Genomic DNA, 23,716 nt, shown 5'->3' on the forward strand with positions numbered 1-23,716 from the left:
TAAGACAGAAGTGTTGCATTGTTCAGATTCTTTGTGTGAACATGCAGAATCTGGAGGTGAGGCTTTGGGGCCTGAAGCCTTCTGGTTTCTGTTCCTAGTTTGACCAATCGTGTTTGAGCAGGCTTTGATTGCCTGCAGGTAAACAGGCTGTGGTGGGTTTTGTGTGGAGGGACGTTTGACTCATGTAATAAAATAAACTATTTGGACTGTAACAGTAAATGGAAGATTAAGTCTTTTCCTAAATATCCACTCTCTACACCAGAAGCCCCAAAATATTGCCAATTGCTCCCGAAGACAAATTCATCGTCAAACAATAGCCGATGTGTTCCGAGATTGTTTGCCTCTAAATCTCATCTAACTTTGGCTCACAAAACCATGTGCTCCACTGCTTTGCTCACTGGTTCACTCTCACTGCTCAAACACCATGATTTTCAGCTACAGCAGACGGCTTGTTTCCAGAGGTACAAGCGGTGGAGACCAAAACTGGAGCTTAAGTAAGAGTGAATATTGGACTTTCACCCGACTGGTGGCCAGAGGCACAACTCCAAATAAAAAATAATGTTGCTTTGTACCTGCTGGATGTCAACGAGCGTTTCCCATTAATTATCTAGACTGTGGCTCATATTCTAATCTGCAGTTGAATCATGAATTAAAAATATAAGCGATTTCTAAATTGGTGTGTGCACCACTATTTACCGAATGCTCGCTCGCGCTGTCGCTCTACTGTGAGGTACCGGTTGCTCAGGCTTTGGTCCATAACGTTTTTACTCTCCACCCAGGCAGTCAGATCTCATAGTTCAGCTGCAGTTGTGGCACACAGTGCAGTTCTCTCGGTCACTCTGTTGCGTTTGAGAGTGACCTTTATTCACGTGCATGTGCACCTACGTTACCGCCATAGATTGAATTAATTCTGTGCGAAACACTGTGGACATGATATGTCAACCACATCTCAGCATAGATCAGAAAATGCACGTGTAATTAGTCTTTGTAATGTTCATATAAATTAATTTTCTTTTTAACATAAAATCCTTGTTCAATCCGTTTGGTTGAAACTATATTTTCAGAAATACAATAAAACACTAACTTCCACCTCCAACTCATGACCCATGTGCTAACTGCCAGCGTGCCAGTATTCCAAACCACATGACCTTTTACCTGATTTGACTTCATAAAACACAACCACTCTTCACTATGCTACAGTTCCTGCAGGAACGCCTGAGCAGGAAGAGATGGCGTTTGATGGAGTCAAGTGATCCATAAAGAGCACAGCCATCCATCACTTCTCGGATGATAATCTTTTGCGTCAGTAATCGCTGACCGACCTTGGCTGCTTTCCTCCCCTTCAAAATAAGTGACATAAACATGCATTGCACAGCCACATTTGCATATAAATGCCTAACATGTTGAATTTTCTAAAGAATGATGGAAGAAAAGTAGTACTTGACTAAAGCCCTCTGCATTAATATGTGGTTGCAGGAGTCATAGCAGTTTTACTTGTTACATATACATTAGGCCTATGTAAAGCATCTTTTCAGAGGTTTTATGGTATTTTCTATCTTTGTTTTGAGTGACAGCACAAAAATATGTATGTATAATATAAGGATGCGATATAGAGCACAACAGTGGTGCTGTTTTTAAATGGTTCACTGGGCGGTCACTGTTATGCTCTTGGTTTCTGGGAAGGTTGTGGTTCTAACATATTCATTCTTGATGCCCAGGATGACCCAGCCTCTTTTCAAAAGAAACACTGCAGGAAAACATATATTAAAGAAAGAACAAAAACATTTAAATTTGGCAAATTAAATGCTCTTTGAAATATGGTTATTACCATTTTATGGGGTCTTATACTTCTACTACCACTACATTTCGCTCTACTCTATTTATTTGACAGATATAGTTCGATGATTAACAAATGCTATGTCTTGTCACCCAGTAGTACAGTATATCAAAATTAGCAACACATCGACCAGCAGCAATACTAAAATGCTGCTGACATTAAATTCATCAATTCTGAAGTTCATCCAATATTATGATAAATATACTACACACTACAAGAGGCCACGCAAATACTTTCACTTTTTATAGTTTCGCATTTAGGAATAGTTCTATGTTCTACGATAAATTCAACGTGAGGAGTGAAACCACTCATGTCTGTATATTAGATATGAATACAGGTGGCAAAAGTACACACATTTCTTACTCAAGTAGAAGTACAGATACTTGTGTTACAAACCACTGAAGTAAAAGTATAAAAGTACTGGCTCTGGGATGTTCTGAAAAGTATAAAAGTAAAAAGTACTCCCCTGAGGGCCATTTCTTGCTGTGCAAAGCAAACTGAGACTCATGTCATATTACTAAAGTTCAAAGACTATTTAACTTAATCCAGTATTATGTCAAATAAAATAAAAAACAACATGGTTTAAGAAAGATCAGATTTGTGAGCAAATTGTCCAGGAGGAAATGTGTATAATGTATTTGATGAAGTATCTTCGTTTCATTGTCGATGTTATCAGTGATGTTGGCTGACTCCTCCCTTTCCTCCATGTTGTTACTACTTGTCACGAACATATTCACGGCACCTCTTCTCCCTCTCGAAACATACCTGATAATTCCCCTCAAATGCATTATGAAAATATTGAGTCTGTTTTAAAATGTAAAGAATAGAAAGTAAAGACATTTGTGTTAAAATGTAGTAAAAGTAAAAATACGTCAGAACGAAAAAACTCAAATACAGATACCTGAAAAATCTACTTAGGTACACTAATGAAGTAAAAATACTTTTAGCTACAGCCAGGACAGTCACATATACGCTTATATGCTTCTATTACTACTGAAGCAAAGCATCTAAAAGCTACCTATCTTCTTCCATTAGTTATGAATGTAGTATTTCGGAGGTATGACAGGCATCTAGTTTAGACACGTGGCTTCAGAAGTGACCTTTACTGACTGAACTGATTTACATGCACACTGAGCAGTGCCAGGACATCTCCATCAGCTTGCAAATTGCAGCAAATCAGTGCCAACAGTCGCTCTTCTGACCCATTACTGCCTTGAAAATTAAAAGCACGCTGATGATTACTGCACGTTGAGGACACCTGCAAATAAAAATAGTGTGTGTGTGTCTGTGTGTGTGTGTTTGTGACGAGCTTTGCTGCATCCCATCTGGAAAGTTCCTGCCCCAGCACTGATGTTACCATTTCAAACGAACGAGAGGCCTTGTGCGAAATTGCTCCCAGCACCCCCTCCTTCCATCGCCTTCATTATTCCTCAGACAGTTCCAGCAGCAGTTGTCATTTCTACCTCCTCTTCTGTCTAACATCCCTCTCTCCATGGCATCTATTTTAGAAGGGGGTCGGACCCAACACCGTGACGTGCGATTTCTAAATTCCGCTGGCGTGCTGACGGCGAAAAACATTCACATTTGGACACGGCCTTTTCAAAGAAATGTTGAATAGGAATGAACACGTGAAGTGTGTGTGGTATAAGAGAGCTGGAGGACGATGAAATGAGCAAAGGTATTATAGTTTATAGAATAAGTTCAGAATAAGCAGGCAGACACACACAAACACACAGACACACACAAACACAAACACACAGACACACACAAACATCCTTTTGAGCTTCCTCCTCTCAACTCATCTCACACACATCCCCAAGAATAAAGTCTAAAATATGTCTTTGAATGTGACCTCGCACATCTGTCTGAAAATGCAAGAAACTGTGTGTGTGTGTGTGTGTGTGTGTGTGTGTCAAAGAGAAAGCTTGATGATGGATCGCACAGCTCATGGCTTTTCCCTTTTAATGGAGCAATATCCTTGCTGTTTGTTTCCCACTGCTGTTTCCCTCTTCTTCATCCACCTCCCTCCTGCCCTCTCACTCCTCTTTTTCCATTGATTTTAAATTTTCCTCTCGTGCTTTCTCCGCTCAACTCTCGACCGCTGTTCCCCTCCTGCAGTCCATCCTCCCGTCTTAGTCGGGACTCGTGTCGCCCCCACACAGGTTGCCGCTGATTGAGGCCCACACTCTCTCATTAGTGATGAAAGCAGTAACTCAAGGAGTTGGGAGCAGAGGGAATAAAAGATGAAGCAGGCGGGATGGAATGAGGCAGAGTAGAGCAAAGAAATAATGAGGCAATGACACTGATTTGATAAGAAATTGATTTCGCGTCTGTCCGTCTTACAGTTCTCATCTGTCACTATGTCTGTCCTCAGCCAGGACAGAAAGTTAAAGAGGCTTTTCAGCAGGTTTTGGGAGAGTACCGACCATTAGATGTGAAAACACCAGAGTCAGCACCATGTTTTCAGACAGAAGTACACATCGATATGTCTCCACTTCCTCTCACAATCCAGAAATGAACCTAAATTGTCGCCGATGTAAACGCCGCCATCTTGCAATGTGGAGCCAGAGTCTCGCAGGTAGAGAGGTCGTGTCGATACACACGCTCGGCCAATGACAAGTCAGTCTCAATCATGACATTTCACTACATTTTCAAAGCATTAAAATAACTAATTAAAAGCAAATTTACTGGAATTTTTAGCACTTGAATATACATCAGTGTGATAAGAACTATCTAAAATGTATTTCATGTGTACTTTGACTTTCTAGTTTGGTTCATGTCCCATCCTTTAACAGCATTACAGCAACCAGCCACATGGTGGCGATCCAGACACTTATTTAGGTTGAGCTGTCATGTTGTCAATTTTCATACATGACGGTGGTGCAAATCTGAATAAATGGCCAGATCCAGGGATTTTGTTGCACCTTCTCTTCTGTGCTGCCGCACACAATTCATGGGAATCACTGCTTTCACATGATGTGAAAGGGCATTCGCTCTCAGAGCACCCTTCTAGTTTCCTATTTGTAAGAACATGTTACTTCTTCTTTCACACATTACATAGTTATTGCTCAAAAGTACTTTAAATTCCGCCATGAGCTGCATGTTACAGCCCCTGCTGCAGTTATGTTTTTTTTAAATACTGGAGAGGTGTGCCTCATAGCTTGAAAACCCCCGAAATAGACCAATTCATCGAGGCATTGCAATAACAACAAGATGCTCACTGTTTGAGGAAAAACAGTAACGAAGTAGTCGGCTGCTTGGTGAGCAGCCATCACTTATGGAAAGCTGTGTGGGAACGTTGGTTTGGCACTCGACTTCACCCCCCTGCTCTACCCATGGATAACAAAGAGAACGACGGTCATTACATGGAAATGAAGCAGCTGAAGCACCTCGTTCTGGACAGCACAGCCCCAACAACTCCCTCACACATATACCACCATTTGGAGCCGTCATCCGCAATGCAGCCATTGTTGCATGAAATGTATTAACTCTATAATTCTGTTTCTTTGTATATATGAGGCTGTGCGATAAGGTAAGAGGTAAGGACTTTCATTCAGGGCTTTAATGTCCATCATTTGCTAATGTGACATGTTAGAAAAGCTTTTTTCAGACGTAATCTCAGGAAAAACTCCAGAAAATGTGGACCTGACTTTTTCCAGAGGTTGCCTTTCACATGTGAAGAATGCAGAGGGAGATTTTCCAAGTAAGATGCATTTACGAGCATTTGCGAGTAGTCGAATAATCATGGGAGACATATTTCAAGACATTTTTAGAGAATTCTTCAGTTGTCGTCTGGCTTCCTTGTCTACCCTGTTGGCACTTCTCTTTGCCATCTTTGCTGCTGCTAGCATTAGCCGTAAGTGGGTGTGAGTTAAAAGTGTTACACATTGCGATGGTCTTGTGGTTCTACCTTCAGGCAGCCTTGCATATACTGACTAAAGGTTTTATCTGCTTGTAAAGTATTTTCACACTGCTGATTTAAGTCGAGCATCTGAATCTGGTCGTACGGCCATGTTTTTTCCGGCTCTTGATCTTGATGCAATTCCCCTACTTTAGAGCCCCAGCTGCAGAGTTAAAGTCACATGACTATGATTTGTCAACAGCTTTCTGCTATAGATGCCACTGCTTTATTTCAGCACCATGATAAACCCATCTATGAACAACTAGATGTATAGTCAACTGGTCACGTAGTCTGTGATACAACAACAGGAAAGTTTCCTGAGAGTTTAACTGGGTAGAGCTTGCATGACACCAACTTCGGTTGTTATCGCCAACAGCTCTCCAACCTCATTGTCTTTCCAAGATGACGTTTTCTCCGGGGCCTTTCTACGTGTATAGCATCTCTTTTTCATCCAGATAAATTTGTGTTCTTTTGGTTTTTGCTTGCTGTCAATCCTCCGGATAATCTCCTGCTTTATTCTGACACGGGCTCACTCAGACATTATTCCGAGTTTTTACTCGGGGGAGCTGTCAGGACAAGCTGTAGAATGTCCACAGCAACTGGCTTGAACATTTGCCTTCTCACATACAGGATCATTTCAGGAGTGTATCTGGCGCTCGGTGCATGTTGAAAAGCAGTAAAAGCGATTGATCAGAGAGTTAACAGCAGTGATGCTGCTGATTCTGAAATTTCACTTCTACATTCAGTCCCTGCAAGTTATTTGTTACAAAAGATCAGAGTATGAAGTGAAACCTCTCACTGGCCTTTGTTACCTGAGCACTTCAGACAACCTTCAGCTCCCTTCTTCTTTAATTCCACTGCGCTTGCTTTCCTGTGCCTCCTCATTACAGGACGAGTCTCTATTGAAAGCTCTACCATGAGTCCACTCTAACCTTAAATTCACCCTGTACTCTCCACATTAGTTGCCTTCTTGTCTCCAGAGTGGTTTCCGGCCTCAGCCAACCCAGAGGGCGACGAAGGTTAGTTGTTTGTTTGAGCCGGTCTGACTCCTCTGCTCCTCTGGACCTCTTCTTTTCCTTTTTTGATTTGATGAATTAGTTTCTCTTTTTGCTCAGAACCTTCTCCCCCTTGCATCAGCTTTCTATCTCTCAGTTTCACCAGTGTTCTGTTGCATTTCTATCCCTCCCTCTCCTGTCTACCCCCCTCTGGGTACTCGTCTCCCCCCCTGAACCTGCTTGTCTCTCTTTTAACACCCCATGGGTTCACTACATGCTGTGGAAATGACAAACTGTCAGCTCATCTGGAAGGGAGAGATGGAGAAAAAACAGTCTGCAGCTGGTTTCTGGACCCAGCTGGACTTTTGCGGTGCCTTCTACACCAGATGGGGCTGGCAGATTGCACTGAGCTCACTGCAACCATCAACTCGGTGTCTGGATCTTCTTGGTCTCTCTCTAATGGCTTAATAAAGGTTGAAATCCAGGCCAGCGATGAATAAAACATCACTTGTCCAGGGAGCAAAGTCACACTTTGAGAAATGCTCAACTCTGTGACTTGGTTGCACTGACGCCCCGAATAAAGAGGCTTGAGTCCTCCGGCAGAAAACGCAGGTTCAATTCCAACGCGACCCCTTGCTGCTCGTCTTCCCTCATTCTCTCTCCCCATTTCACGGTTGCACTGTTCTGTCAACGAAGGTGGTTCTAGGGATGGTAATGTCAGTCTGTCTGAATCATCTATACAGCTACTAGACGGATTGCAGCAAAGTGTAGTAAAGGATGTTCCTTCTTCACAGAAAATTCCTACTTCACAGAAAATGTATCCTTAAGAGATTTTTTAAACTTGTCTTTTCTTTAATGATCATCAAAACTTTCCTCTGCCTTAATAACTAGTGCCGTAAAATTTTGTAAAAATATCCATGTTTCCATCGTGATGAATTGTAATTGACTCATATGTTTAATAATTCATCTATAGCACCATCACCACATTAACATTTTTATTTGTCCAGTACTTTGGTTTATGAGCAACTACCTTAATCATGTTTTCACCATCATAGTTCAACATATTTCCATGCTACTATTTGGTTAACACTATACTTGCCAAATATCAGCATATTAGTTTTTCCCTCTCAGCATATGCTTGAGTTAATTAGCACTTAACTCAGAGCACTGCTTAGCTTATGAGCAGCCTGCAGCCTGTTTATTAGACTGTATATAAAATTAGACGACATGACTGCTCCCTATAAGTGAAGCCAAAGTGCCTTGATCGCCACCTAGTGGGTGGCTGCAGTATAACTCACAAACCCTGCCTTCTCCATGTTAGTGGATAAGACATGGACCAAATTAAACGGTAGATGTAAATGTATCTTTGTTGTTCATCTTTATATATGTGCTATGGTTTAGACAGACCTTCAAACCCTCCCACTCATTTGAATTTGTGCAGTGTACTGACGTCACAGCAGAAAAAAGTGGAGTCTGACTCTCTGCTCAGCAACGTCATCTGCCTGTACTCGACCGTCACGCAAGCGCACTTTCCTTTTGAATTTCTTTGTACTTGAAATGCTGTATTTCTAAAATGGATGTGCCAGATCCAAAGCGGAGGTACTGTAATTGTCAAGTCTTTTTTTAGACCGGACGAGCTCACTCCTATCTTGCACTGATCGGTAACGAGGCTCAGCCCTCAAACCGTCCGATGTTCACATTTTCAAAGCATGAGTCATGAAAAACTGTCCACTAGTTCACAGGAATCGACAGCTTTCATGACAGCTGCGTTCGGGCTGCACCCTCTCCCCTGGTCCCGCCTGTCGGGCTGAATGAGCTTTATTTCAGAGTCAGTAGCAGACGAACAAGTGAGGGGAGCAGCTTTGAGGCTCCCTGGGAGCCTTGTTAAAGATCAGCGAGGGTTAACTGTTGCACTGACAGAGCAGAATACCACCGGGCAGCTGGCCAACCTTACACACACCCACACACACTCACATTTAATGATTCCGAAATACATAGTTTGCAAGAACACATGCAATTTCCTACATACCTACAACCATTCAAAATACGTCTCCACACTTCCCACAACATGGCAGTCACACACTCATACATATACATTGAAGAATTCAACTCAACCACCCACTATGATCTTTTTTTGTTCGCTGCAGAACAAATTTGTGGTCACGATAATACCTGTGTGTGTGTGTGTGTGTGTGTGTGTGTGTGTGTGTGTGTGTGTGTGTGTGTGTGTGTGTGTGTGTGTGTGTGTGTGTGTGTGTGTGTGTGTGTGTGTGTTCCCCAACACCTGCTCATTCAGGTTGTCCTAAGGGACACTGCTATTTGTACTCAGTGGGGTTGTTACACACATACATACACATCCATACACACACACACACACACACACACACACACACACAGCACGGCGCAATACCTGTCCAATCTCCCACAGTGTGAGAGGCAGGCTCATTTTCCCACCCAGTGGTTAGCCTCCCACCAAAGGCAACCTGCACATCACAGAGCCTTTGGCAAAGTCCTGTGTCCACACACAGACACACACACATGCATGCACACACACAAATGCGCACGTACACACATCAGAAACACATATCGGGCTATAAAATCAGCCGCAAGTTTTTTTCTATCCAGGGGACAGGAAATGGAAAGAGGAACACCGTCATTCGTCCATTTGAAGAAAACAAAGACAAGACGCACGAATGAGAATAATTATTCTGCAACAGGCGGAAAATAAAAAAGTCGAGGGAAGAACGTCAGTCACAGTCCAACAGTCACTCACATTAACAAACAGTGAAGAATCCTACCGTGAGCGTCGCGGTAGTAGGCATGTGTGACACTCCGGAAACGCTCCTGACCAGCGGTGTCCCATATCTAAAAAGGAAGAACAAAGAAATTTGAAGACATCTCCATCATTATCAAGCCCAGCAATGACCACAATGTTGAGCATCTCTCTGTGAAACTGCATTTATTTGCTGAGGTGAGCAGGGAACTGTAAACAGCAGTGACTTCATTTATCCTTTTAAGTAAGCATATCATTGACTCCATTAGCAGTTTAATATGCTACTACTAACTAGCTTTACATTGCTGTGAAAGGATAATGCAGCCTGTTACCATTTCTTTTAGATGAATAATTAACGGGTGAGGATAATGAGTTATTGCCATGACATTTACCCTGTTTTTTATATCAGCAAATAACTAATTAAAACTGAAACAAATTACACTTGAACAAACATCAGTGTGCTAACAACTACCTCAAATGACAGAAACCATTTTTGAAACATTTTTATCCGACATTTGACTTTTAGGTTTGGTCCATATCCCATCCGCTAACATGAAGGAGGCAGGATTTATTATCTCAACTAAAGCCAGCCACCAGGTGGCAATCCACCTTTATGTACAGTCTATGGTTGAAAACATTAAATAACCAGAGCTATGTTTTAAAGGTCCAGTGTGTAGAATTAATCTACAGCAGAAATGATATATAATCATGTTCTCATTAGTGTACAATCAACTAGATCTTGAATTTCTGTGTTTTACTACCTTAGAATGAGCCCTTTATATAAATATCTATGTCACATAAAAAATCCATCCCACACACTGAACCTCTAAACCGACTAGCTTCATTCGCTAGCTACCTGGTTGGCGCTGATAAAATCAGCCAATCAATGTCTAGAAATGAAAAGCTGCTGATCTCAAAACTGATACAGAAAATACAATGGTAAATCAGCCGATGTTATCACTGTGAACTGCGTGCGTGTCATGTGAGAACAAAAAGGCCGAACAGTCTTTACCACGTATAGATCAAAAGAACAGGCCGCTGATAAGCCACATTTTGATCGTAACCTGGAGTCAATTCCAACGGCACCAGACCTATTCATCTGTGCTTTGTGTTGCAGGATATTACAGTGGCAGAGTCATTACAAAGATAATGAGAGAGACAATGGTGAGTCTGGATGCCATAAAGGGCATTTTCATATCTCACCCTGTGTTATTCCTCTTGCTGCTTTACACTAATTCTCAGGTTTTACTCTCCCCAGCATGTGTTTCACTGATTCTGCTCCCATTTCTACACTGGCATATGTTTGTCATCTTTCCTTCCCTTGTGCTTTCTCAAATGATATTTGTTTTCAATTTAAGTTCAGTAAGAAATAATGAGAATAATGCATCCTAACATAAAAAAAGTGAAGACTACAGATCAAATTTACTAAAGAGGTTTCATCTTTCTGTATCACATTTTCTAGCTGATGAAATCCACAGTGCACTACCAACCATGTATTAGATAATTACACTTCAGTTTCAATGCTCACATCAGACCAGTTTAGACTCTTCTGTTGGTATGAACAGAGAATAAAAATCACAGCCCCATGGCTGTATACCTTCGCCAACCAGTGCAGTTTCAGTCTAAATTCATTCTTCTCCAGACTTTTATGGTCACCATGACCTTTGAACACTGTGATCAGTAATCTTTGTGTCCACAGCTAGTCAAAATTTGAAGAAGTTCCCTAAAGGAAAAATCTATATATCATGATCAAGAAGCCAAAAACATGTTTTGTGAGACCACTGTGACCTTAACCGTTGACCACCCAAATTGAATAAGTTAATCCGTGAGTCTAAGTGAACATTTGTGCCGAATTTAAAAGGATTCTCTCAAGGGGTTCTTAGGATGCTATGTTCACAAGGCAAATATGTAGTTTTGTGAAGTCACATGACGTTGACCTTTTACCTCCAAAGTCTAATCAGATCTATATCTTTTTTATAATATATTACGCTCACAAAAACGTGAGGTTACCATGACCTTGACCTTGGCCATTGGACCACCAAATTTTAATCAGTTCATCTTTAAGTCCAACTGAACCTTTTGTACCAAATTTGAAGAAATTCCCTTTAGGTGTTCATGAGATGCTGCGATCACAAGACCAAAAATGTCTTGTAAGGTCACAGTGACATTGAACTTTAATCTTTGACAATCAAATCAGTACTTTCTTGAGTTCAGCTGAACATCTGTCTGCGTTTTTTAGATATTTTGTTCACAAGAATGTGGACGGATGAATGGACAGCCCAAAAACACAATACGGCCGGTGCGGAGGCTATGACATAATACTAACACATATTAAACTGTCATATCCCAACCATTCTGTGCTACATAAAAAACAAAGTTAAACTATCTAATATCCTGCAAGTTTCATAAAAGTTGTACCTAAGATATCACCTGAAATATCACACTTCACTGATAAGACTGATGGATGAACACAGATCCATTCGGAAATTAAATAAGGGAAGGAGAGAGTGAGCGATGTTTAATTGAGGTAAAAAACTCATCAGACAATATTTAATGCAGTTTTTTTCACAGACATGATTCATCAGCATCTCCGCCTGTCTTGTGTCTCCTGCAGATAAACCTCCAGGCTTGATAATCTGATGGAAAGTCAGTTATTCCCTCCAGTGTCTTCAGTCAGGCATTAGCCTGCCGCTCTGCAGAGTGACAGGCTAATTGACTGATAGAAATTAAACAGGGCCTCATCAAGTCTTCATTGAGCTTCTTCACACTCCCACAGTAAGAAATAAAGATGGGGAAACAGTCGTTGGGGAATAATATTAAAAAGACCACACATTCATAGAGGTATGTTTTGTTCTTACCTGCAGTTTGACCTTCACAGCATCAATGGTCATAACTTTATTCTGAAAGACACGAGGAAAGGAAAACAAATTGTAAATATAATTGAAAATCTGCAGATATGGAAAGCAAAGGGAACGGGAACAGAGAAGAAACTCAAAAAACTGACACGTCACACAAGTGAGTTAAATCAGCAATTTAAACAAAAACAGCAGCATGATGATGATTTCAGCCACTGATTGAGTGGACGCCGCTTTTCTAGAAGGAAATAGTTTGGAAAGTAAATGGTGTGTGTTTGTGGGGTTGTGGGTGTGTGTGTGATGTATTACCATTGGCTTTTTGTGACCACAGTTGGTGTAATAAGTGCTTGGCCTCTGCCTTGAGCCTCTATTTTATCTCTGTGATGTGAGCACCCTGTACTATCTATTGTTCTATGGCAATGTACCAACACACACACAAACACACACACACCTTTTGTTATGATGAATACCTTTGTTTCAGAGAGTTGCATCATTTACGAACACGTGGCTTCCAGGCAATTTTGCATTGTGCAGCTCACGCACGCACACACGTACACGCACACACGTACACGCTCACACATACCCGCTCACACACACACATACACACACACTATGATATGTATGCACAAAGAAACATATTGGATTTAGGCCTATTTTTCAAGCTGATGGTCACCAGTTGCTGCACAGGGAGCAGATCTTACTCTGCCATCTATCATTACAGGGGATGTAATTATACTGGCAAACAAGACGGATGAGTACACCGCCTTGGTCAGCACCCGTTGGGAATATCTAACATGTTCCGCGGGGGTTACAGGCAAAAACGTGTCCAGGAGGCCGGTTCCCAACTGGTGAAAGTTGAAAAGTTATTTTTCAATGCATTTTAAAAGTCTCTATCACATTGTGTAACGTTTGAAATCCAACACACATCTCTGTCCACCACATGCTTGCTGGGATGCTACTGCTGTGTCTGTGTCTCGGTGATGATGACCCCATGGGCTCCTTTTTATATTTGCGCCCTGGGGGGACATGGTGGTAGCAGCTCTGCATGAAAATGTCAAAATGGAGCACACACACACACCAATGTTCCTTCTTTGACGAGACCATGGAATTTGGTATTCAGTATTGTGTTTGAGGTCTCTATGGGGCACTAAATGAAGACCTTGGGGGATCTCTCTGACTGAATAAGCAGATTCAACGGCACTTTTAAGAACTGGGAGAGGAAATCTCACAATTAAATCTGAAATTAAAGCATTGGCCGAACCCCTCATCCATTGCTTAGCATAGTAATTATATAATCCCTGTAAATCTGGCACCATTATTATGGCATGTTTGTATTGAGAAAGCAGAAACTGTAGCAGGTGCAGCAAAAGAACTGGAATCTACCCACAAGTAGACCTGCCCAATAATGGAAGAAAGCTGTTCCACATGGAGGAGTGAGCACTGATACAAGCATGTCGAATATTACTCTGTTTAACTGGCCAGGTTGAAGTTGATTACAATATAAAACTTAAATCACAGGCTGGAGAAACCCTGCAGGAAACCGGTTTCTCAATTGGCTCAGCATATGGTTTGTGTGTGAGTGAAAGTAAGCTAATCGCATCGTCCTTATTTATTTGGCCACTCTACTTATCATCTGCACCAGAAGTTGTTTTTACGTACCGATCACTGCTTTGGTGCTGGCAGCTTCGACAGCTTTAGCAATTGGCCCATTCACAAAAACATACTTTGCCTCATTCTTAATGCATTTCATCCATATTGCATGGGGGATATTGTGAGTTATAGTTAATTTACCTTTCAAATGGGGCATCTATCTGAGATACTTCCATTTGGCTCTCCAATATTCATATTTTCACTACAGAACTCACTGCCTGAGCTTCTGAAACTTGCAGAATCAGTAACGTCTACTACTACACACTAGAGGATTTACCCCTTCCAACAATCGTGGGGGTGCATGTTCCCGACTGGAGGCAAGTCGATGCCAATTATCTGCCCAAATAATTCGGAAGAGTGAGGGGTTTACAAAATAATCGTAATGCTACCAATTGAGTCAGAGCCTCCCTGATGTTTGATAGACAGACCACAAAACGTCAGTCAACCTCAACCATGCAAGTTTTCCACACTCCAGTTCAGAAGGTGGAGGTTTGCCACCTGCTATTAAAAAAAAACATTGGATCACCTATCCTAACTCTTCACTCGGGAAATGACGGGGATCTAACTGAGACTGTATTTGTTTTTTAATAAACTAAGACATAAACTCAGAAATAAAGCAAGCAAAAAGCAATATGTTGTTATTTGGACACTAAACTTGAATGTTATTTCACATTAAATGAGATGTTCAGGTGCAGCCATCCCAACCATTGCTACTCCTCTTCAGCTCCACCAGAGCAGATGTTTCCAGGCTTTCAACTCATACAAGTCACCGAAGGTTTGTTGTAAAATTCAGCTGATGTGATCCGTTAATGCAACAACCACAGCTGAACGACTTTGTTAATGTCTGGTAGGTGCAGCGCTGACAGGGATTGGAGCCAGAGTGTTACCGTGACACGGGGTGTTACTAATGTTTTACTTTACACTAGAGTGGAGCTGTTCGCAGCCCTGTGTGTAGGCCGGGTGTTTACATAACTGTGAGTCCACGACATCCTGCAGAGTGTTTTGGCGTTGATGTGAAATCTATCAGAGGTGAGCAGATGGAAATAATGTGAAGCAGTTTCCATGGAGAAATCAAAGAATGAACAAAAAAATCACTTCTTTCCTAATGTGGTATAACTGTTGAGGTCGCTGCGTCGACTGCACACTGGGCTGTGATACAGGCTTTGGTTGCTTTAATACTCAGGCAGGTTGTGTTACTAACTGATCTAATGGAAATAATGAATTTTGATTATTAACCCTATCAAGTCCTGAAGCTCTCTCCACACGGTTACTGAGACAAATCCTTCATTTGTTGGGCCAGTGGACAATTAAAAAATCTCTGTGTCTGCTGTTCACAGAGCACTGCAGCTTTCTGCAATCAGTTAATGCCTGCGCCTGAATGCCATCCCATAAAATTATAACGACGGTCATGGTGACCTTGACATTTGACCAGCAGAATCTAACCAGTTGTGAACATTTTGAGTAAAACCTAAAGATATTCCCTCAAGGCGATCGAGAGATATCATGTTCACGAGCGCGGGACGGAAGGATGCACAGCCCCAGAAGATTACGCCTCTGGTGCAGAGGCGTAGAGGTTCCCGAACTCTGAAGATGTAAAGCTCAAACTGAAAGTGTGACTGACAAACACACACACACTCCATTCTTTACACATAAACAATAATCTGCATGGCCGCCCTGCTAATGCTTTTTCAATAACCTGAGACTCTGATTGCATCTCATCTCCCCTCCTCTCCTTCCTCTCCTCACTCTTTCTCTTATTGTCCCCCCTGACCTCTTCACTTCCTCCCTCTCTTTCTCTGTGCGTCTCACTCTCCCCTCCCCACACTCTCTTGTTTCGATCCGCTTTATGATGAGGTCCGTCAGAGCGGCTCAATAACCAAAGTGATGGCGGGAGAGAGAACAGAGGAGAGGGAAGTCTAGCGAAGTGCAACAAGGAGTTTGAATAGTTTACAAGAAGATGAAATAAGAGTTTACCGTGTCTGAGTTCACAGGATCGTCTCTGTGATCTCAGTTTTATAAAGCAAACGGCCATCTGTTACAGGAGAGGACCACAGTCTCTGAGGGTCGTTTTTTTGAAAGAACATCTACATAAGAGTCCTCCAGTCAGACAGAAAACAAATGTGTTCAATGAGAATGATTGTGACCCAGCATATAGACACCTTCAACCCCATCCAACTGATTATCCACTGAGATGTAAAAAGAAATGTGTCTTATTACTGCGTGGTTGTGATTGAGCAGATTTGATTGACAGTGGACCGATAAATATAAAACATTCCAACATTTGGCATTTGTCCAAACCAAACATACGATTTCTGGGACATGATGAGACACTTCTAGAGCTACTGTCCCTAAAAATTAATGAAGCAAGCTCAATAAGAATTCAGTGTTAAAAGCTGAGACCAAAAAGCCATGTTTCCTGAGGTGTGTGTGTGTGTGTGTGTGTGTGTGTGTGTGTACTAGCTGATAACAATGGCAGCGCTAAAGTGGAAGATTTTGAAATGGGCTTTGGCAGACAGACAACTTTTAAGTTTCGCTGTAGACGCCCACACACTGCTGCAGAGGAGTATGCACACAAACACACAAACACACACACAAGCAATTATTAATTGTACATGCAAATGACAGTGAAAGAGGACGTCTAAAAGACAAATGACAAACAACAGGTGGACATATTAATTATTACAACACCAAAATACTTTATTAAATCCCATTAGGATGATACACACGCGCACACAAGCAAATAATAAATACACAAATACCTGCAGACAGTGTTGAGCTGTTGACAAACCACCATTAATATTCAGCAGCCATAATACTCATACAGCTCTAAGCTATCTGTCAATCAACCTGCCAGTCTGACCTGACTTTGAATATGCATATATATCCTTGATCCATAGTGCACATTCTGAGCCAGAGTGTCTGTAATAGCGACCAGAGGATTGAGAAACGGTAGCGAGGTCCCGCCGATACAGGCGCTCGACCAATCCCGACAAACACTTGGACAAACATCACTGTGAAGAACTACCTACAATGACAGAAACAGTATTTGAGAAAAAGATTTTGATGTGTACTTTTTAGTTTGGTCCATGTCCCATCCACTAACATGGAAAAGGCCGGGTTTATGACCTATACTGCAGCCAGCCACCAGGGAGCAATCTGTGTTTTGGCTTTAGTTTTGGGGAGCAGTCATATTTCTTTTTTTAAGATTTTTGTTAAAAAAAAAGCAGCTTAACTGTACAGATGAATTGACCAATCACGACGCGGCTGCTCACACTGCAGACAAAGATGCAGACAGAGAACTATTGATTTGGTTTTGCCCATTAACAATTTTGGAAAAATGAATTCAATCAGACAACCATGTCTTCAATTACGCTGACAAAGAAAGACGAAAACAAACTGAGACAGAGGATGGAGACAATATGAAAATGACTCCAATGTCATTAAAACCCTGCACCAACAATCTGTCAACAGCTGCATCATGTCTCGTTAACTGAAGCAGCCCAATGTCAAACTAATAAGAACTGTGACTATTACATTTTTATTACCAATTTACCTGCAGATCATTTTCTGAAAGTGCTCATACAAAATCGTCAAATGTACAAAACCCAAAATATATTCTATATATTACTGTCATGCAAAACAAAACCACTGGTATCTTCAAATTTGAGAAGCTGGATCCAAAGAGGTCATTTTTACACGATTAACAAAATAGTTTGCAGATTTAATTGCTGATTAATCCTTTTAGCTCTGATGGTCACAACTGCTGAAATAAAGTAAGCTTTTTCACAGTGTAGACAGCTGTATCGATTTGTTTGCTCACATGTTGGTGAGATGGATGAACGCTAGAGACTGAGAAAGGCACAGGAAGCTAATCCGGTGTAAAACCATTTTATTTGAAAATATCTAATTACAATGGAGCCCATAGTTCTACCAAGGCTGATTTTCCACTTTTTCATCATATTCCATATACCTATAATGGGATCAGATACAAGAGCTTAATTGACTATTCGAACGCACCCCGACTTGTTTAAGAAGATTCCTAACTGGGTGAAACTGGTCCTGACATAGACTGCACAGAAACAAGAGAGAAGCAATATTAATGAATACCTGGTCTCTCACACTGTGAGGACGGTAATGTCTACCATAAAAGAGAGTTTTGTTCTATTAATGGCTTCCTTGTCGCATCAGTGCTCATAAAAATATAATGTTACTGTAACCTGAGGTGGCAGATGGCTGTTTACCCACCATGTGTTGTTACCATCTGGGAAAGCTTTGGAGAAAAATGTTTGGAAAAGGGCAAACGCTTCCAAAGTAATACTTAGTGATGTCCTCCAATCACCTTCTGTCTAACATGCAGATGTAAGACAGGGGAGGACAAAGCCCTTTTTTTCTAAATTGAGAAAAGCAACAAACTGTCCTAGACGCCCACAGCAGGACACAGATTGGTCAGAACCACTTTGGCCACAGGCGCATCACGTGGAGCCTTGCGAGGTAGATTCTCGCTCACTGGAAATCCAGCTGCCTCGCAAAGTTATCGTCACTGCATCTTTTCTAATCCATCAGTTCCTTGCAGATGTAAAATGGAATCGCAACAGTTTCACTCAAGCAAAGTCCCGATGGTTGGTTGTACCGGTTAAATCTTTAACGTGGTGATTTCATTTGATATTATCATTGATATTTTATCCTGACTCAAACATTTGGGGTCAACGTTTGCACGAAATACAAGGTGTCAACGTGTCTATCCATTTTTAATCGTTTCATCTCTAATGGCTTACTAGGTTATTTGAATGTAATGGAACAATCATTCATGTTATCAGTAACACACATGTGCTGTGTAAGAGGCTTCATTTAAAAAATCTTTAGTGGGAGAAATAACCAATTCATTCAATGTTTAATCTGTAGAAATATAAGATGTGTTCTTTTGCTCTTATAAGTGATCACACTCTATCGTCCTCAAAATCCCACAAACCGTGCTTTTGCTCTTAAATCTATCTGGCAATACTTTCTCACCTTGTATATACACACACACACACACACACACACACACACACACACACACACACACACGTCTTATGTGAGCTCTTCAAACAGAAGGAGCACCCTGCCATGTAAGATCAGCAGTCTGGAGGAAATTGACTTGAATTTCTTCTGGATAAGAAGCCAACACAGCCCATGATTCAGATAAAATAAAAGATAAAGGCACCATGTGGAATGTGTTGGAGGCATTTCATATCAGACGTATCTTTGTTTCCTGGTTTATCATTAACTTAAAAAAAAATACCGGTAGGAATTAACTCGTGATGTTTTGCTCTGATGGGTTGGAATTGCACATCCAAGAGGTCCCCTGTTGTTATTGGAATTATTTCCCATTCGACTCTCTTGTTTGAGATTGAATCTTTCTTTTGCATTATGATGTGGTTAAAGAGATAATCACTCACTTTTTTCCAGGAGAAATGATTTTTAGCCAGATGATATCGTTTGATGAGAAATGTTCTGGTCATTCTGCCCAGACCTAAGTATCAGGTGTTGGATGGATCAACATGAAACTTTGGACAGACCCTTATGGCCCAAAATCTCAATCCTCATGACTTTTAATGCGGGACATGACAAATATTGGGTCTCTGGATATGATGCAGGTATTCATGGTTCCCAGATGATGAATCCTGCAGAAATTGGTGATTTCCAGTCTTTTCCTGTAGTGCCACCAGCAGCTGAAATATCTACAGCATAAATTGGTCCAGGTTGGTTTCCAGTGGCTGTATATAAAAGTGAACGTAGAGTCCGGCAGTGGAAAGTAAAGCTAAAGGGTCTCAATTGCCCCCTGGTGGCTGGCTGCACTATAGGTCATAAACCCTTCCTCCTCTATATTAGTGGATGGGACATGACTCAAACTAAAAAAGTCAGAGTTAACATCAAATAAGTCCAGTAAGTTTGCTGAGACCAACTCATGATTGGTCAAGCGTGTATATCCACACGACCTCACGACCGCTGCTCCATCACTGACTGATTTTTTTTTTTTAGATTTTGACTTCATATCTGGATAGTGAGAGAAAGTGACGACACATCGTCTATCTTTAAATGTTTGAACATTATACCTGCTAAAACCAGCACATTGGCAACATCATTAAAAGCACGTGGCCATTCTGAGGTTAGCTTTTAGCTTGAGGCATCAATGTTCACCTTCCGATTCGAGACTCCGAGCTCTTGTTCTTATTAAGTTTGAATGCACTGACTTGTACTTAAGTCACCTTGGGGAAAAAGCGTGTCTGCCATTTGAATGAACTGTAACAGAGCAGCTGATCTCCCTGGAGACTTGTCTTGCTGCTCCAAGGTTAAATCCACTGAGGAGACGGAATTGTGTTGAAAGAAAAAGAAAATGTGGAGGTTTTCAGCTCAGAGAATAAATCAAAAATGAAAACTGAGGATTTCTGCATGAGGTTTGTGTTTTGGCTGAACGTATATATGTGAGAAATGACTAAAGGCTGAAAACCAATTTTGACGCACTTATCCCAGGTGAGTGTACTTAGTCTTGCTGAATTTGTGGGCTTGAAAGACATTTCCTCTCCTCTTCTCTCATCATTTCATCCTCAGTGGTTTGGCACAGACATGGCTCACACCCTGTATTTGGCAATAAGATAAACTAATCCTGGATTTGTCACCCTCTACAACCCTCTCTCTTTCACTCTTTTTTTTTTTAACTCATCTTATTATAAAAGCACCCCACGCCCAGCTTCCCTTTCGAAACTTCATCGTCCTTCCTCCCTTTCTCACCCTCCCCTCTGTCTCGTTCCCTCGTGTCCTGCTCTGGCTTGACCTTTGTGATTTCTGCGCAGCTCGCTCTGTCGATCAAGTCTTAAAATATTTAACCGTGTGCTCCTTTTCTCCCTCCCATTTCCCTTTTTGTCATCCTTCTCTTCCCATATTAGTATCAATGTCTTACTGCTCCTCACACCGTCTATTCCCCATCTCTCGGAGAAGTCTCGCTGATGGTTTGTATAGCCAGGGACCCATGAGAGCTCTCTCGCCTTCTCTTCCTTTCTTTGGCCTGTCACAACTTTTAGTAAAGATTTAGATTTGTGGGCAGCCAGCCACAGAGAGTTTGACTTGGCCACTTTAAAACGTGTCTGTTCCACTTGTCTTCTCTTTCCATCTCAGGAGAAGGCACTCCATGAACCTGTACTTTTTTCAGAGGTTCCCCGGGGATATCATTCCTAGTGAACGAATCTGAATGGAGATTTGTATCATTATATTCCCTCCCTGCTAATTTTAATGAGGTGCTGTTGAGTTTAATGGCCCTCCGCTGCCTTTTATTATGGAGAGAAGGATTCTTTCTTTTTCTTCTTTTCTTCTCCTTTGCAGCAGTCCTCATACATGCTGTGGGTATTGAGCATGTAATCACTGGGGGATGTTTTGTTTTTCATGATCACGGATACTTAATCACAGAATATTATCATCATCCATATCATTACACTCGTCTTCATATTACTACCCCGGCCAAGGACGTTATTTTGTCATTAGCAAAATTAGGTGGAATAGACACATTTTTCTATTTATTTTACAACACAATTTCATTGTCATTTTTATGGTTTATTAACTCACAAAAAAGCTTTGGTTGTACAGAGGCTAGTGATACGAATCATTTGAAGATTGCCTATAAATATATATATAAACTAGCTGCTGTGACTTTAAGAGCAGAGAGACTAAACCAAAACAATAAAGCTGTATTGGTGATTATTTTTCATTGACAGAATAACAAGAATTACCGCACTGCGATTGCATGCCTCTGCCAAGCAGTGCAGTTTCCATGTACATAGTTCTACATATTTTTTTCCAGATTCATATAAGGTCACTGTGAAATCATGAAATCAAAATACTTCAAATGGCCAAAAAAACATTTTTGAGGACACCATGACCTTTTGATGACCAAAATCTGGTTGGTTATCAGTTAATCAGTGATCAGTAATCGGGTCATCCATAATTCCAAGTGAATTGTGCCAGATGTAATGAAATTCCCTACTCGTAGTACTAAAATATCACATTCACAGGAAAATAAGATCACTGTGACCTTGACCTTTGCCCTCCAGGCCACCAGATTCTAATCAATTCATCTTTGAGTCCAAATTAATGTTTGTACCATATTTGAAGAAATTCCCTCAAGCTGATCTTAAGATATCACGTTCAAGAAAAACATTACATACTTTGTGAGGCCAGCGTGACCTTGACCTTTGGCTACCAAATACTTATCAACATTCAACCTTGAGTCCAAGTGAATGTTTGTGCCAAATTTAAAAGTGTTCACGTGAATGGGACGGACGACCCGAAAAACATGTGCAGAGGCATAGAAAATATTGATTAGAGCAGCTTTAAATATTCAGTGAACTTGGACAAACATAATTGAATGAACCTGTTGTTCAGAAGTGTGCTGAATCCAATGAATTATCAAGGATTAAAGAGCTTGTAGAGCCCGTGTTAGGGCATTAGAATGGACTTTGCAGACTGCCTGGATTTAAGGGTGCAGCATGTAAAGCCCGGATAAACCGTTCAATCCTTTCCCAGACAAGACAGCATTACCCAAACAATAAGCTGGAAATCCTATTAGGGCATGTCGCTTTCTCCCAACACGTCATACTGGGCTTTAAAACTTCTGCTTGAACCCAAGTGTTATCTCTCTGTGTTTTTAAAAAGGAAAGAGTTAGCAACATCTTCTAGTTTAAGTAGTCTAGGAGCAATGTGTGATACTGCAGCATTTTCTCAAGGATTTAATATTGTCAAGCGGAGAAAGACTGGGCTGGACACTTGATGAAAAGTCGTTGTGTATCTGTGTATTGATGAAGATGAGGGAGTTTGCTTAAGGTTGCTGTTTTATAGATGCAGTCCCTGGCTTTTCTATGTAAAAGGGAACATGTTTGCACCTGATAACCAAAAGCTGGGCTGGACGGTAAATTTGTTTAACGTCTTCATTTTTGTTGTTGCCTTATACTTCATCCTTTCTGCCTTTATTTTCTTCGAAACTGGCGTTTTGGATTATTGTGATTACAGAGCGACGCTGACATTTATTATTGCACTTTCGGCAGATGGAACAAGGGAGAGTGAGAGGGAGGGAAAGAAAGGCGTGTGTGGGGGGGAGATATGAAAGGACAGAAGATGGAAAACAGAGTCTTGGGCATCTGAAAATCTTTTTTTTGTGCGTACAGTCATGCTTTTTTTTTGTTGCTTCTTTGTGTACTTGTGTGCATATATGGAATTTGTCTATGTGGTTGTATGTGTTTCAGTGTGTGTGTGTCAGACACTTAACCCCCCACCTCCACCACCACCCTTCTGCTCTGCTGCTCATCCTGCTCTCTCCAGGGCAGGTAGTGGTTCACTGAGATAAAGGAGGATTACACAGTTGACAAAGACAGAATTCAGAGCAGCATTATTCATTTCCAAAGATGCACGATCTGAAATGACGTTTTTTTTTTTTTAAAAGCACTTAACTGTTTCTCTTTAAAGTCCTTCAGGGTTTTTATGGAGGAGGAGTTCATCAAGGAACATCCTGAGGACCTCTTACATTTGCTGAAACAAGTTTCTCTTTTGTCCTTTGTCACTTATCATGGATGACCTCACAGTTTGGGTGTAATAATAGTTTCATTAAACTTTTGTTAGATGATATAAAGACAGCCAGAGGGTGACTGAAAGGTTTTTGTGAGACAGGATTTCACAACA

The 23,716-nt window shown here is 41.2% G+C and overlaps 1 protein-coding gene across 1 annotated transcript in view; it reads right to left on the reverse strand.

Moving 5' to 3' along the window:
- Positions 1–23,716, reverse strand: part of LOC117752837 (ras-related protein Rab-26) — a 67,724-nt gene that overhangs the window by 26,476 nt on the left and 17,532 nt on the right. Inside the window, exons 3-4 of the mRNA XM_034570508.1 lie at positions 12,365–12,406; positions 9,532–9,598 (exon numbers count right to left, since the gene is read on the reverse strand). Coding sequence (XP_034426399.1) covers positions 9,532–9,598; positions 12,365–12,406 — 109 coding nt within the window. The remainder of the gene's footprint in view (positions 1–9,531; positions 9,599–12,364; positions 12,407–23,716) is intronic.

Source organism: Hippoglossus hippoglossus, chromosome 19 (genome assembly GCF_009819705.1).
Source record: "Hippoglossus hippoglossus isolate fHipHip1 chromosome 19, fHipHip1.pri, whole genome shotgun sequence".
Lineage (NCBI taxonomy): Eukaryota > Metazoa > Chordata > Actinopteri > Pleuronectiformes > Pleuronectidae > Hippoglossus > Hippoglossus hippoglossus.